Raw genomic sequence first — 16,590 nt, 5'->3', positions numbered from 1 at the left:
GATTAAGGGCTGGAATTGCTCATGCTTTGGTGGCCTTCCCACATAAAAAAAAACACCCGGTTGGCCCTTGTCCCTGCGATGGGCATTCTAAACAAAGCACCTTGCACTTTATGCTCATTTGTACGTTGTTCCAGAATGTAAGGATCACATATCTAAAACCAATATTTCTTAAGTATGGTATTCTTACTGTGGAGGATGCAATGTGTTTATTATATAATATGGATTGCCCCTATATTTGTTTTTATGCTGCAAGTTTTATTTGTAAATCTATGGTTTTTAGGAAAAGTATGATCTTTCAAACATTATTGTTAATTTACCTGTATTTTATCTTGTTGCATTTTGCTATGTGCTTTTATGGTCATTAATTGTTATGAACCGAATAAAGCTTCATGAAATGAAAATGAGTATCCAAGTCATCATCTGTCAGATAGATGTCATCGACATAAGATAATGCCTCATCATCATACATTTGTAGTAACTCTGTTACTCTTGCTGAGAATAATCCTGGGCTATTCTTGAACCCCTGTGGGAGTCGACAGACATTTTTCTGCGAGCCCATTATTGAGAAAGCGGTCAAATACCTGCTTTCAGGTGCAATGTTTTGACAAAAGAATCCATTAGAGATGTCTAATGTTGTTTTGTATTTTTTGCGTACGATGTTATTCATTAGTGCTGCACTGTGTGAGTTTTGTACTGCAAATGTCTTGCAACATGAGTTAAGGTGTCTGTAGTCCAAAACTAGACGATATGAATCGTCTGGCTTGGAGACAGGAAACAAAGGATTGTTCATTTGTGAGGTGCATGTTTCAATCACCCCCTGGTATTCAAGTTGATCTAAGATCTCCCTGACCTGTTTTTTAGCTTCTTGCTTAATTGGGTACTGCCTTTGTGCAGTTGGTTGACATTTTAATTGGATTTTGTGAGGAGCAGAGTCCTCATCCCATCCTACATGATTTTTATATAAAGCAGGAGCTTGGGCTACTGCCCACTTTCTTGCAAGTGTATATTTTTTATGAATTGGAATGTGATTTGAGAAGGCAGGCATAATCATTTCTTCGCCATGAGGGCACTCCCTGACAAACTCTGGTGGCCAGTCCTTTTCAGCTAAAAGGATGTCATAGCCTTTGGAAAGGTTATCCCAAAATAGACCCCTTACTTTCCTAGTCTTATCTCCCTCTATACGTAATGTTATCTCGTATATTTTATGAGGTTTGCTAACTCTGCGGTCTGCAGTTTCCACTTGAATGTATTCATTCGTGTCCACTGTCTCCAGATGATTCATCAGGATCTTGCAAGCTATGGTCACTTCTGCTGCACTGTCTAGCACTGTCTGGGCCCACTCTCCGTTTTTCAGCTGTGTCCTCAGTATCCTCGGCATGTTTGACTATTTTAATGCTGGCTACCTTCTTTCTTGGAAATTGTAATTTTTTACTTTGATGAGCAGGTTCTTTGTCTTTGGACTTGACGTGCTCTTCCCTTTGTTCTGACCGTCCTCTTCTTTCCGATTTCTGCGAGGAAGTCTGAAAAGATCGTGAGGGACGTGTATCAATATCTTGATATCTATCAGGTTTCTTTAGATTATCCCTAGATTATCCCTATTCTAAGGTTGTATCTTTTCTCAGAGGGCTCCCTCTGGGGAGACTTGTGTCCTTGGTCCGGAGATCTTTCTCTCCGCCGAGGAGACCTTCCTCTGGACTGGAATCTTTTTTCTTTGGGAGTGGATTGTTTATTTCCATCCCAGCTCTTTTTGGAGTGTTTAGATTATTTTTAATTAATATTTTTTCAGGATTTTCAGTTAGTTGGGGTTTTATTGGTTTCCCACCCAAACTATCTCTTCCTAGTTCTTCATAGGATTTTTCTATGATTTTGGCAAGTTCAAATGGTTGTTCTGTTATATCTGTCTCTTTTAATTTCTGGAGGAAAGTTATATCCTCCGTTGCCATTTGAACTAACTCTCTATAGGCCTTTGTTAATTCTTTTATTTTAACTAAGAGTTCTTCGCTTGACATTTTATCAATGTCTGGATGTGGTGTGTAGCTGGCTAGAACCGGCCACGTTGCTCCTGGTCTACCTAGTGGACCGAGCCTGGTGATGTGATCATTATGTTTTAGGGCGCCTTTAAACCAGAGCAGGTGCTCTTGGTATTTTAATGGGATTTCCACTTCCTCGAAAGGAGTGTATTCATCCGGAGGTTCCTCTATTTTGTAATAGTGGAACTCGTGTGTGACAGCATTTGCTGCTGGAAAGTTTATCCATGAATAGAATACCTCTGTCTGCCGATATTCATGTGCCTCAATTACGAATATGACTGTACCACCTCTCGATGTTAGTCCATTTTCTATGAGTTTAAAAGTTATAGTTTTTCTTATGTTGACCGGAATGAGTATTGCATTCGGGTCGGTCTGTAGGAGACTTGTGTCATCCTCTAGGAGTTGAGCTGCCATTCTAGCTGCCTCCCTCTCTTCTTCAGTTTCTGACATTTTTACTGACAGAAAGGTTTTTGTTGCAGATCAAGTTTCAAGGAAACAAAGATTAGGTACACAATATTTTTGGAACACTGTATCCTTCAACGTTGACTAAACCAAAAACTATACATAGAAATCTCTTCCTACTAAGTTCCGGCGGATTTCTAACCTTTTACCCACTCCAGACGTCTTTTGGAGTATTTACGGGAAAAAGGGTCTGTGTGAAAAAGCACGACTGAGTTACTCTAACGTCTTGCGTTAGATTTATCGCCTTACCAAACGTTGGGGGCCATGTAGTGTAGTTCCTATATTCCCAATAGGCTCTGCGCATTGGAATAATATATTCAGCAGTGTAGACATAGGACTGAGGTTATCTAGGTCTCTACTGACTATATTAGACTTAAGGTTTGCCAGCTAGCTCAGAGGTCACTAGAAACTTTCTCGAATAAACGAAGAGGAGTTTAACCTCCCTGGATAGACAAGAAGGGATTCGCTTCTGACAACCATAAAACATGACAACTTTGCTCTCCCTGAATACGAGTGTATCTCTAGAGTCGTGTGAAAACAAAAGACAGCTATTTCACTCAGTCAAATGTGCGTACTTAGTTTCACCAGAATGCAGAGAAAAGAGAGACGGGCGTTTTCAATAAAAGGTGTTATTTATTGAGCAGTCTTCTTCCTCATACAAGAGAAATGAATTGCCACGATTGTAATGCTCATGGTAAAGTAAAGTGCGTACAATAAAAGGAGGATTATAAACCATAATACTGTAAAAGCATTGATATGGTTTCTTAGCCATATGATACTTTAAAATAGATAAAATATATACATACATATATACATTGATTAATCGTACTCAACTGGTGCTTCTAAATACGCCTACCCCGGTGTACCTGACCTAAGCCTAATACGTGGGAGGGAGTAAGTAAGTAGCAGTTTAAGTTAAGTTTGTTTTGCCAAGAATCTGACTCAAGAATTCTCAGTAAGGGTTTAGTCAGTTCCGTACCTGGGTAGTAGAACGCGGGAGGTCTGGTAGCTCTCTCTCAGGACTCGATATCCCAGCAACCCGCAAGGGTAGGCTGGAAACGCCGGAGCTGGATTTCTCGGCAGGAGAAAAGACAGCGTCTTTCTCAGCGCGTCATAGAGGAGGGGCAGCGTCCGTGGGCTCTCGCATCAGCTGGGCTCTCGGGCAAGTAGATAGCTGCTCTGCTCCAGATTCACCACCGTGTGTTTGCTTAAGGCAACGTTGGTATATTTATACCTGAAAGGTGCCTGGGTTTGACGTAAGGTTGGACATAAGACGTCAATAAAGATGTCACTAAGAACTGGCCGTTCTTACAGTGCTTTACAGGAGTTCTAGGACGAAATCAAAACAAAAGCAAGGGGGATTTCCCAGGTTGCTGGAGGCTTGGTTTTGTTTAGAGAACTCGGTGTGCTAACTAGGGGGCCGGAGAAGTAACCTTGCTTAATGTGACAGCGTGTGCTACGACGGAATTATGGATATGGTTATTATGCCGTTGTATGGATATTATTGATTATAGCCGGACAAGGGCATAAAATAGGAATATCGATTCGGGTTCCTAGATAAAACACTACAGTTCTCTTCGGCGCTGCCTTGCCTGTCTTCACTGTAGCGCACCCCACAAAGAGCTGGTCGTCGACCCTGTGGTTTTTAGTATGATCTATATTGAAGCTCACCGCTCTCCTGGGGTCCAAGCGATGGGAGTCTCTCCTCCTCCTTAAAGGGATGAGGGGGAGCCACAACACAGGAAAGATGATGGTTTGACTGACGTGGAACAGTCCCAAATTTTGGCAGGAAGGAATTCCGAGCCCGCATAACCAGCTTGTCTGGGATGATGATAGTATATAGTGGATTAACATATAGATTGAAAATGTACTTGAGCCTCATCAGGTCAAAACCCAGGATGAACAGCAATGAAGTGTATTCACCAACATATAGATTCCAATAATGTTCTTCTTTTTAGACCATTTTATTGCCACAAGTTTAATTCACAATTCAGTTATCCAAATATGTTCATACTTCCAAATTTTAACCATAAGTCCAACAAATGCCTTTAATGGCTTGTCTTCCAAACACATGCATGGTTCGTTCACTATTCCTCATGGAGCGATGGAAACGTACATGACCCAATGCATTTCGGGCAGTACCTGCCCTGCTTCAGGAGTAACTTCAATAAAATGAAACACATATCAATCATCAATGACCTTTTCAGACTCATCTGTGCTGTTATTTAATGCACACCTCTAAGAGTGTAATCGGACCTCTGTTTACATCCATAACGAAGTGAATGAAAGGAAACAACCCAAGCATGGACATACATACATGTGCTGTAACCCTTTCAAAAACTGCTTCAAAGCCTTTGACTTAAATAACGAGCCCTGAGCTGGCAACCGTGAGAAGGTTGAAATGAACAAGTTACTTACCTTCGGTAGCGATATATCTGTGAGAGACATTTTAGTTTTGGATTCCTTACCTTAGAATTACCCCCAGGCGTCAGAATGGATCCAGAGAATTTTTCTTCAGCAGTACCCCAGTGCATCGGTAGCTGGCATAGGTCGACTCCGCGTTCATCGTTGGCATTGTGATCACCGGAATGGCGTTGAAGTATCCACTTAGACGCCGCCTCTGCACGCTGACATCAGATCTTTCCACAACATTCCACGCCAGAAGCGCAGAGCCATACAAGCCACTGACCACTGGTGCACAAAACTAGGGCCCTGAAGGGAAGTTCCTTACTCTAGAAGTCAGTTCGCCGAAGGGGGGAGATGGGTGGGGCGGTAAGGAATCCATAACTAATATATGGCTCTAAAAGATATATTGTTACCGAAGGTAAGTAACTTGTTCATCTGAAATAGGCTATTAGTTATGGATTCCTTACCTTAGAGTAGATACCCCAGCAATACCAACCCCGGAGATGGGTCTGTGAACTAAATTCACACCAGAAATTGCTGGAGAAGTGAACGGCCAAAGAAGCCATCTCTACAGACTTGGCTGTCCAGACAGTAATGTTTGGTCAACATGTGCAATGAAGAACATGTGGCTGCCTGGCAGATGTCAGAAATGGGGACTCCACGTCCCAAAGCAGTAGTGGCTTGTGTTGCTCTGGTGGAATGGGCGCGCATTACTACTGGAGGTTCCTTTTTTCCTAAGGAATAACACCACATAGCCAACAAAGAGCTGATCATCCACCCGGAATTGTTTTGTGCGATCCAGATAGAATGAAAGCGCAAGTTTTTGATCTAGACGGTGGAGTGAACTCCTGCACTACTTCAGTGCCTTCAGTGCAAGATGAATCGCCCGGAGCTCCTGAAGGTTTATGTGGAGCCCGGACTCCCGGGAGACCAGAAGCCTCTGATCTCTGCCTTCCCCATGTGGCCGCCCCCACCCAGAAGTGATGCATCCGTCACCACTGTGAACTCTGGTTGGGGAAAGGAGAGGAATCTGTTGTTGAGCCAATCCTGGTTCGTTAGCCACCACTGCAATTGTTGTGCAGTGCCCTCCAGGATCTGGACACAATCGGAAAGATTCCCCTGGTGCTGTACCCACTGGAACGTCAGCAAAATAATAATGTTTACAAGGAACTTATTTATAAAAGTGATATAATCTCTGCAAGAAAGTGTAACTTGCTTGAATAAATCAGAAAAGACATTTATATGATGAGTTCTAAATTAAATTCAGTCAAACAAATTTTGTATAGATGTGATTTCAGGAAGCCCACATGACAATGTCTCAAAGCCGTACTCACTTCAGCCGAAATGAGTATAGTTTATTTTGCAGTTGCAATAAGCATAAGTATCAGAGACAACTTTCCAAAGATGTTTACTAAATATTTACACTATAAACAGTTTATACGTGACTCAGTGAACCCCAGTGAAGTGACCATAACCTAACAGTGCTGTACAAAATACGTAAAAGAAGGGGGAATTGGTTATTGGGAGTAAGAGAAAGGGAGCCCTTTACAAATAAAGTGTTTGTATATATATTTTTTCTTTGACTCTAGTCACTTCAGGTCCCACAGCAGAGCCCGCATATGCCACCTGGTATAGTCCACCAGCAGGATGAAGGAGGCCATGAGGCCCAGTAGCCTCAGGGTCATTCTGACCAAAACCAGGGAAAGAGGCTGAAAGATCGGAATAATAGCCCAAATATCCCGGACTCGCTCTTCGGGAGGATAATCCCGAAAATGCGCTGTGTCCAGGACCGCTTAGATGAAAAGGAGCTTCTGAGAAGGAATCAGGTGTGACTTTGGCGCGTTGATGGTGAACCCCAGCAAATGCAGGGTTTCCGCAGTATTCTGGAGGTGGGAGACGACAGCCTGGGGGGAGCCTGCCTTCAACAGCCAGTCATCGAGATAGGGAAAGAGTGGAACCCCTGATCTGCGCAGATGAGTTGCAACCACTGCCATCACTTTCGTGCACACCCGAGGGGCGCTGGTAAGGCCAAAGAGGAGCAAGGTGAACTGAAAATGCTTGTGACCTACCGCGAACCGTAGGTAACGCCGGGGGGCAGACAGGACCGGGATGTGAAAATAGGTGTCCTGTAAGTCCAACGCTATCATCCATTCTCCAGGGTCGAGGGCAGACAGGACCTGAGCCAATGTCACCATTTTGAACTTCTCCTTCCAGCGAAGCAGTTGACGTCCCTGAGATCCAAGATAGAACGCAGGCCCTTGTGCTTCTTCGCTACCAAGAAGTAGTGGGAGTAACAACAACAACCTACTTCTGGCACAGGGACTCGCTCGATGGTTCCCTTGGCCTAGAGAGCCGCAACTTCCTGACTGAGAAGGGCCAAGTGATCCTCCAACATGAGATGGAAGGCAGGTGGCATGGAGGGAGGGGTAGTCTCGAAGGGGAGGGAGTAGTCCTTTGGACTATCTGCATCCGATGTGATGTTGAGCCAGTCAGGGAGGTAATAGCGAATCCTGCCGCCCACTGGCAACTGGTGGCCCTGAAGGGTCGGACTACTAGGGCTTGGAGGCTGCTGCAGAGGAGGAGCTGGTAGACTGGCCCGCCCGCTGGCCTCCAAACCAACGACGCTGGGACCCACAGCTCCGGCCGTGCAGAGGCTGGACAGCTTGCGCAGGCCTGTGGCTCTGGACGGGGCGTGGCAGGGCACCCCTTCTGTAGCCACGAACGGGGCGAAAAGAATACTACACAGGGGCTACCGACGTTGAAATCATCCTGCCTAGCGGGTCGGCGGTGTCCAGTCCACATCGTGTGGCGACCTTCGCTGTGTCACCTGCACGGGAGAGCACGGCCCGGGCCTCCTCCGGGCATTGTGGCAGCACATGCGCAACCGTGTCCCACACAGAACGGGAGTAACGGCCCAAGAGACATGCGGTGTTCACCAACATCTTCTTCCCAAGATGGTCCAGCTTCTTGGATTCCATGTCCGGTGGAGCAGCAGGGAATGCACCCTTGGAAGTCGAGGCTTGGACCACCAAGCTCTCAGGGGTAGGGTTTTGGGAGAGGAAAATGGGGTCACCCGAGGCCAGGCGGTGGCGTCGGGGAATCATCCTATCCACAGGAGCCCCTGAGCTGGGCTTGGACCAAGCACCCAGAAGGATGTTCTTGAGGGCCTCATTGAACGGCAGCATGGGCTCTAAAGAGGTCGCTGACGGTTAAAGCACCTCGTCCAGGATGTTAGTCCTGACCGCCACCGTAGGAAGCTCAAAGTTCAAGGTTTCAGCGCCCTACGCAACACCATAGCGTAAGAGGCACTCTCCTCCGTAGCCACGGTAGAGGGATATAGCAGGCCAAGGTCTGGAGAAGTGTCCAGCCCACTGGCCTTACCCAACTCCTCTCTCCAGTCCAGTTCTTCCAACTGGTCTGCCAGAGGGTCCACAGACCCCTCCCAGTCCTCCTCACCCTCCTCTGGTAGCCACTCAGGGCGATAGGGAACACCAGGGGAGAACAGATGTACAAATGTACAAGTTCGCGCCAGTACTGACTCTGTGTCCATGTCGAGGGGGAGGCTGGGGTCGACGTCGGTTGGGGACACAACTGGCTTCGGAGGGGGCAGAGGTGTCGCCAACGGATTTGGTGCCGGAGGAGGTGTCATAAGGTCGACCGCGCCGATCCGGATCCAGGCCTGGATCCTTGGGGGCCCTACGGCGCCAAAGCCTCCGGCATCGAAGGCCTAGAACCGATAGCCGAGTCCGCGTTGCCCTAACATGTGCCAGCGAAGTCGGGCTGGCCAAAGATGGAGTGGAGGGCTTCGTAAAAACTACGAAGTTGGGCAGGGGTCGCTCTGGCTCCTGGGAAGGGGGGAGGCTCGGAGTCGACCCAACAGGCTCTGCATCCCACGTCGCGTTGTCCAACAGACGGGGAGAACGTCTTCTTTTTGTGCTTCGACTTACCCAAAGACTTCGACGAGGAGTGATGGTGAATATATCACTATACAAAGCAAACAATTACAACACATGCTTTTATAACACGGTTTTTACAAAGCAACTACCATTACATCGCATGATTTTACAATGCATGCCATTACAACAAATCCCATTATAAAGCATTTTAAGGTAAGTAATGGAGATTTTTTCATTTTAGGGTGGGTATGGGTTTTGGGGTAGATGGGCACAGTAATTTTTAAACCTACACAATCCAACACTTTCCCTACTGTTGCACTCACTGGAGTGGGAATAGTAATTGTTACCGCTACACTATCCAACACTTACCCCACTGTTGCCCTAAAAGTATTATGCGTTGTAATGGTATGCGTTGTAATGGCATGCGATGTAAAGGCAGTTGAGTTGTAACATTTGCGTTGTAAAAGCAGTGCAATGTAATGACTGCGTTGTAATGGATGTTTCCCGTGATGGTAATGGCTCCGCGAGCAGTCCCGCGACCTCTCTCTCGATCGAGACATCGAGTGGCGCGGAGCCGACTGACAGGCCTCCAGAAGCTTTCGGGAACGCTTCCGCAAAGACCTCAGGCCATGGCTTGGCAGTCGGAGCACAACTTCGGGTCGTGGTCGTGCTCCAGACACCAGAGGCACACATATGTGGGTCCGTCACTGATATCAGCTTGTGGCAGGAGCCACAAGGCTTGAAGCCGGTTCGCTGATGTGACATCCCTGTGCACCAGGAGTCGAACGACTCAAAAAGAAGTTAACAAAAGTAAAATAAAGACAGTCAAAATGTGACTAGAAGTACCGCTCTCTCTGGATCTGCGTTGGCTGGCGCAGAAAAATAAAGAACTGACGTCAGCGCGCAACGTCATTCCGGCGATCACGACCCCAACGACGATCGTGGAGTCGACCGAGGCCCCCTACTGAAGCGCAAGGGTACTGCTGAAGAAAAATTCTCCGGATCCAGTTTGACGCCTGAGAGTAATTCTAAGGTAAGGAATCCATAAATATTAGTGCCCAAAGCAAATACAGAACAAACAAGAGAACATCAGATAACTTGGCCTCGAGGAGGTCAACCTGACGTTTGCCGCACTAGAGCACAAATTTGTCCCACAACAGGTGTATACAGTTTTTATTGAGGGATGCCTGGCTGACAAAATGACATCAACCACCTCCGGAGAAAGGTAGAAGGTGTTCAGTTGTCACCGCTCAATTTCCAAGCATGAAGGTGGAGATTGCCAAGGCCCGGGTACAGAAACCTGCTCTGTTTCTGCAGAGCAGGTCCTCCAGAAAGGGGGCAGCATGATGGAAAGACATGTGCTTAAGCCCTAGTGTTCTGGATACCATACTCTCCATTCCCAACCTAGAGCCACTATTATGACTTTGGCCCAGTCAGTCCTGACCTTCTTGAGAACTTGGGGCAGTAGCGGCATTGGCAGAAAGGCATAGAGGAGTCCCGAGTTCCAATTGAGGCAGAACGCATCCCCGAGTTAAAGATGCCTTAGAAACACCAACGTGTAGAAGTGCCAACATTTCAAGTTCTTGGGGGTGGTGAATAGATCAAGCCAAGGTTCTCCCTATTCTCGCAAGAGTCCATAACCCCACCCCGCCCCCGCCTGTTGCAGTACCTCATAACGGTAGAGTTGACCATGAGCACCTGTACCAACCTACCCTTGATGGATGGAAGGAAGGCTTTCAACATCAAACGGCTGACTCTCAGCTCCAGAAGGTTGATTTGGAGCCAGTACTTCAACACAGACCAGAACCTCTGATCTCCACCTCTCCCAGGTGGGCGCCCTGACCCAGAAGTGGTGCATCAGTCACCTCTGTCAGCTCTGGGTGAGAATGGGAGAGGGGTCTGCTGTTGACCCAATTGCCATTCAGCAAACACCACTGCAGATCTTTTGCAGCCTCCTATGAAACCTGAATGTGGTTGAAGAGGTCCCCTTGATGTGAGCCAGATGGGATGTCAGATCCCACTGCAGAGCCCACATATGCCACCTGGTGTGCTAGACCAGCAGTATACAGGAGGCCATCAGTCCCAGCAGTTAACCTCACTGAAATCCAGGGCCGAGACGGTAGATCAGGACCATAGCCTGAAATGTCCTGGACTCTCTTTCCTGGAGGAAAGGCATGAAACCGAACCAATGCAGGGAAGCGTCTGAGAAAGAGTTAGGTGTGGCTTCAGCATGTTGACAGTGAACCCCAAAGATGATAGGAGGTTCACCGTCGTCTTCAAGTGGTTGATGACAGCCTGGGGTGAGCCTGCCTTCAACAGCCATTCATAGAGGTAGGGGAAGACTGGCACCCCTGACGTCTGAGGGTATGCTGCTATCACTTTGTGGGCACCTGAGGGGGCTCTGGTGAGACCAAAGGGGAGCAACTGGAACTGAAAAGCTACTGTATCACCATGAACCCCAGGTTGCACCGACAGGCCGCAGGATGGGTATACAGGAATAGGTGTCCTGCAGGTCCAATGTCACCATCCAGTCTCCATTCAAGGGCAGACATAACCTGGTGAAGGGTGACTATTTTAAATTTCTCCTTTGGGAGGAAGGCGTTGATGGGGCTCAGATCCAGAATACGCCAATGACCTCTGTCCTTTTTTGGGCACCGGAAAGTAGCAGAAATAACAACCATGTCCTACTTCAGGCACTGGCACCCTCTTGACAGTCCCTTTGGCCAAAAGGGCTTGCATTTTCGGTTGCAAAATGGAGAAATAGGCCTCCTTTAGTCATTGGGGGGACCATGGAAGATGCAGTGGAGCAGAAAGGAAGGGTAAGGTATATCCCCTACAAACAATCTGTAGAACCCACCTGTCTGACATGATCGTCTGCCAACCGGGTAAGAATCAGAGGATTCTGCCTCTCACTGGGAGGCTGCCTCCCTGTAAATGTACGCTAAAGATGTTTTTCAAATGGGGCTTCAGGGTGGGTGGAATGCTGACCTTGGCCCCGGGGTTGTGGGCACCTCCGCCTCTACTGCAAAAATGTTAGGATCCCTGTGGGGGCTGGACAGACTGGTGAGAAGGGACGCATCATGGTAAGGTCCACAGAGCTAGCCATAGCCCATCTACTGTAACACGCTCAAGAGGGGTATCAGATTTGTCCCCAAACAAGCAAGTCCAGTGAAAGGGCATGTCCACCAAAGAACTAGACCTCTCCGTAAAACCCAATTGATCGCAACCACGCATGGCAGCGAACTGCAACACAATCTGGTGCATATGACCTGCCAGATGGAATCGATGGTGTCCACGTCACAACAAATCGTGAACTTGACTGCATCACAACCATCCATCTTAAGTCGCCTAACAGAGCACAGGGCGAAGGTCTTTGGGCACACCCGGCACGACTTGTGCTACTAAGTCCCAAAGGGCGTGCAAGTAGCGTCCCAACAAACAGCTGGCATTACCAGGGTGGAGGGCCAAGCTCGTAGAGGAAAAGACCCGTTTGCTGAATTTTTCCACTAGCTTAGATTCCATATCAGGAGGAGTGCTAGGAAATGTTTTAAGAATAGAGCGGCTAGCAGAAGGTTGCTTCGCTAGGCTTTTTGGTGAGCTGTGCTGAGAAAGAAAAGGCAGGTCGCCAGGAGCAATTTGTTGAATGATCAGTGGACCAGAGCAAGGCTTGGCCCAAGCCCACAATAAGGTAGACATTAGTTCCTTGTTGAATGGAAGAAGGGGCTCCAAAGATATCTGCCCAGGTTGAAGAATCTCGGTAGGGTGCTGGAGGTCATGATCTTTGGCTGTCCTTCGCATGACCATGGCATAGGAAGCGGATTCCTCGGTAGCTGGTCCAGCGGGAGAAAAGAGATCTGTCTCTGGAGGGGTATCGAGACCACTTAACAAGTCCTCATAACAAGTGTCATCTCGGTAGGGCTGAGCGAACTTATCACCCGGGTCACATTCATTATCTGACCCTATCCCAAAAAGGGAGTGCAGAGAATACTGCCTCCCTGTAGAAAAATAAGTGGGTGAAATGATGCCTCGAGCGGTCTTCAGTCAAGGTCAAATCGATTTTGACTTAACATCGGAGAAAACTATCGGGTCCACCTCCTCTGCCATCAGTGAAGTTGGCATCTGCAATTACGTGCCCAGGGCCAGTGTGATTAATTGCCCCAGATGCGGGTTTCAGGGCAAGAGCCAGAGGCAAGACAGGCTCAGAAGATTCAACTGGTGCTGATGGTGAACTCACCAGGGGTACCCCGGTGGAAAGCCTTTCGGTTCCTTGGGGCCAGGAGGCACACAAGAGGAGTTGGAAGGGATCCAACGAGCCAGAGCCTGGCTGCACAGAACTATTCAATCTGATGCGGCATGGCTGAATTCCCCGTAAACTCCGTTTGTGCTGGATCAAGATGCAGGATCAACTTCAAAGTCGGCTGACGTCGAGAGTATGATCGAGAAGGGTGGCGCCACACCAGGCCTGCTCCAGCAAATGCGAGTGAAGCTAGAGAGCTGAATCGGGCTTCAATTTCTTGTGTTTATTATGCTTACCTGAAGACTTGGAATGTGACAAAGAACTGGCTTCTAGAGTTGTACCGTCAACTCCAGGAATGGGAACAGGACCAAAATTGATCCTTGGGAACAGAGCATGACTTAGAACGGCCCTGACGAGAAGTCTTCTCGTGGTCAACAATGTAAAGTTTCACCTCAGGTTCCCTGATGGCCTTCGGGTTCATCAAAGCCTAGTCGCTGCAGGCCTTGGAGTCGTGGCCCATCCACATGCACGACAGGCACACCTGATAGGCACCTGTCACAGACATTTGCTTGTGACAGTTGCTACTAGCCTGAAAACCTGTCGTTTTTAATGATGACATCCCTTGCAAACTCAAGAAATGATTGCGATATGGTCTCAAAAGAAACACAAAGAGAGCTCCAGATCCTGGTCTAGAGGCACGGAAAGAAAGGGGCTGACATCAGAGCACAGGAGTGGTGTTTATATAGGCTCTTCACATCATTTTCAGAGTAGAATGGCATCAGTGTTGAGCTACATGAATTACAGGACAACTACATTCATCTTAGTTAAGAATTAACTTACCTTAGCAGGGGAGAAGTACTCTATGGATTAAATAAACTGGAAGAGTGTCATCCTTGCACTTCCAGAGGTTGTGGTCAGGTAGGCCAGTATCCTTTCCCACTCCTTATCGTGGAACATGATTCCAAGAGCATTCATGGCGTTAAAAGCAACCGTGGTGGAAAAGGCATTGGTGGCATCTAAGGCATCTATAATGTCAGAGACAATCATGATACTGAAGAAATCTATGGCTCTGAAGTCCTCAAGGTGTGAAGTCGTCCATGAAGAAGTTTCTTAATATTAATGGCTCATAATGCCAATACTCCTTGATGTCAAGATTCAATGACATTACGTATTACACATAAGATAATTTATAATATGAGTACCCCCTAATGTTGATGCCCCAAGACCTCATGTCATCAAAGCTCCAATACATCAAAGCCTTCAAGATGTTGATACTTTCATGATTTGATCGATTACTGCATACAAAATCGGTTCACAAGATCAATGCAAAAGAAAGATTTTGGTTATATTTGTGACTATTTTGAGAAAAGAAATGTCAATGCTCTTCCACCCGTCAGCACAAAAAAGAGAAAATGAAGATAGACATGCACACAATGCCACCTATTTTGTCTGGCACCATGTAGCACTGTTGGGTCGTACTGTGCCTCTAATAACCACTGGTAATACAAAGTGTCATAGGGGGTGTATTAAATATTCTTGAAGCCCTATCCTAGTAGCTTCAAATATAAGCAGGTGAGAATATGTTTTAGAAAATAAATCAAGACAATTTTCATTAATAAAGCCATGGGAAATTAACAATAATACAAATACGATTCAGCTTTCCTGTCACTGTTAATCATCCAGAGTGAGAAATGAAGAAAGAAGTGGACGTGCATTATTGCCTAGTAATGAAAATCTTATTTGAGACCGACAGGCAAAAGTAGACAATATAGGAACTCTGGTCAAGCAAGAGAAGTAAAAAATGTACCGTCTTGATGTATTCCATGTAGTTGGAGTCTTTGGCATAGGAACCGTACTCATTTTCAACCTGTACAGCAATGATTGGACCCCCTTTCCGGTACTGTATAAAGAAAGAATATATCACCTGGTTAGACTTTTGCACCTAAACACTAAGTAATAACAATCACTGGGTTAATTAACAGGCCAAAAGGAAGAAAGAACCAGCTTCTAGTCAATAAGAGAAGTTGCTTATAGGAAATCCAGTTGATTTTATAGTGTAGTTAATGTAGGTGTCAAGGACTGGAAATTAAGATGGTCTGTTAGGTTTTCTTCTTGATTTCTTAAGGAAAGTGCAACCCCTCCCAGTAGAAATTGTGCCACTTTACACAGAATAATTTGCATGATAGTTGTCAAGTGTCTCCTTGAAAGGGTGCCCGTTGAACTCAAAGACACAAAGGGCAAAAAAACTATTTGACAATCCTGTAGTTCTTGACTGAAGAGGACGGTTAATGCAGTTACTGTCATGGCACCAACATCTCCCTGGCATCACGAACAGGAAATAGCCAGGCAAAGACATCCAGTTGGACATTCAAAGGAAATTCCAACTGTAGAAGGCATACATGAGGCACAGAGGAAGCTTGAGGGCAATGCATGTGACGAAAAAAGGGAAAAATAAATTGCAACACATCCATGACTCAAAAATGTCTCCTTCATATTTGATTCAAACAGACATCACAAGAAAAGACTCCAAGGACAGCCTTTATCTAAAGTCAGCTTTCGACCTTGTCAATCGTGAGCAATTAAGACATTGACTGCACAAGAATGGAGTTGACAATTGTGCTTCGAGGGCAATAGTTGGACTGAATTCTAATAATATGGCCAGAGTCCTTTATGAATCCCTAGGTGAATGCAATGATAGCTTCTTGATTTGAAAGGGATTTAAACAGGGTTGTGTGCTTGTTCGAGTTCTTTTCAGCCTGTTCCTAGACAATGTGGTTAATCATCTGATGAAATTCAACTTTGTCCAAATAACTGCTAGCAATAAGGTCCCCAACTTTCTTTTTTGCATATGATGTTGCTTTGTTAGCAGAACTGAGAACATGCTACGAAAACTGCTAGACAGTTTTTAAACATTTTTTTTCCTCATTCGCCTCCAACCTCAGCTAACATAAAATCCGAAGGTTGCCACTGTTACTCAATTAAGAGACGTAGGACCTAGGGTAATCTTTTCCGCCCTTCGTCCCCCGCCTAACAGTAGCATACCAACTTCCTTCCAGCTGCTGCCCTCCTGTTGTTGATGGGAGGGAGGTTGTACTCTCTTCAGGACTTTGAGACCGAAGACTGATGCTGGTGGCTTGCCTTGATCGCAAAAGGCTGGGACCCAGAAGGTTGTAGCCCACTCCAGCACAGTCTGAGAGCTCCACTGAGGCTTAATCATAGGACAAAAAAAGAGCAAAAAAAAAAAAAACCCCACAAAAAAACCTCAGACTGCAGTCCAATTTAACAAACAGTTCCAGATGGCTCTCTTCTTAGAGTTCTTCAGTCGGGCCAAATCTATTTTAGACGTTTTATATAAGGAAGATAACCAATCCGATTGTGTAGGGGGTGTTGTCTCGACCCATCTCTTACATATTTCCCATCTGACTAATAAGATAGAAAACCTCTATCAAAGCCAGTGATGTCGCTCGATATACCAAACATAATGAGTTTGAGGGAAATTTGTATTGTATGTCCCAAAATAGATGTTAAAGAATCTCCATCTTCTCCCCAAAATTTCGCA

General features: G+C 46.3%; 1 protein-coding gene across 1 annotated transcript in view; it reads right to left on the bottom strand.

The window, feature by feature from the left end:
* GLB1L2 (galactosidase beta 1 like 2) overlaps positions 1 to 16,590 on the bottom strand; it is a 949,835-nt gene that overhangs the window by 528,187 nt on the left and 405,058 nt on the right. Inside the window, exon 6 of the mRNA XM_078681819.1 lies at positions 14,839 to 14,931. Within this exon, the coding sequence (XP_078537945.1) occupies positions 14,839 to 14,931 (93 nt within the window). The remainder of the gene's footprint in view (positions 1 to 14,838; positions 14,932 to 16,590) is intronic.

Source organism: Lissotriton helveticus, chromosome 3_1, assembly GCF_964261635.1.
Source record: "Lissotriton helveticus chromosome 3_1, aLisHel1.1, whole genome shotgun sequence".
NCBI classification, from domain to species: Eukaryota; Metazoa; Chordata; class Amphibia; order Caudata; family Salamandridae; genus Lissotriton; species Lissotriton helveticus.
Note: the sequence above shows the minus strand (reverse complement) of the source record. Positions and strands in the feature narration are given on the sequence as shown.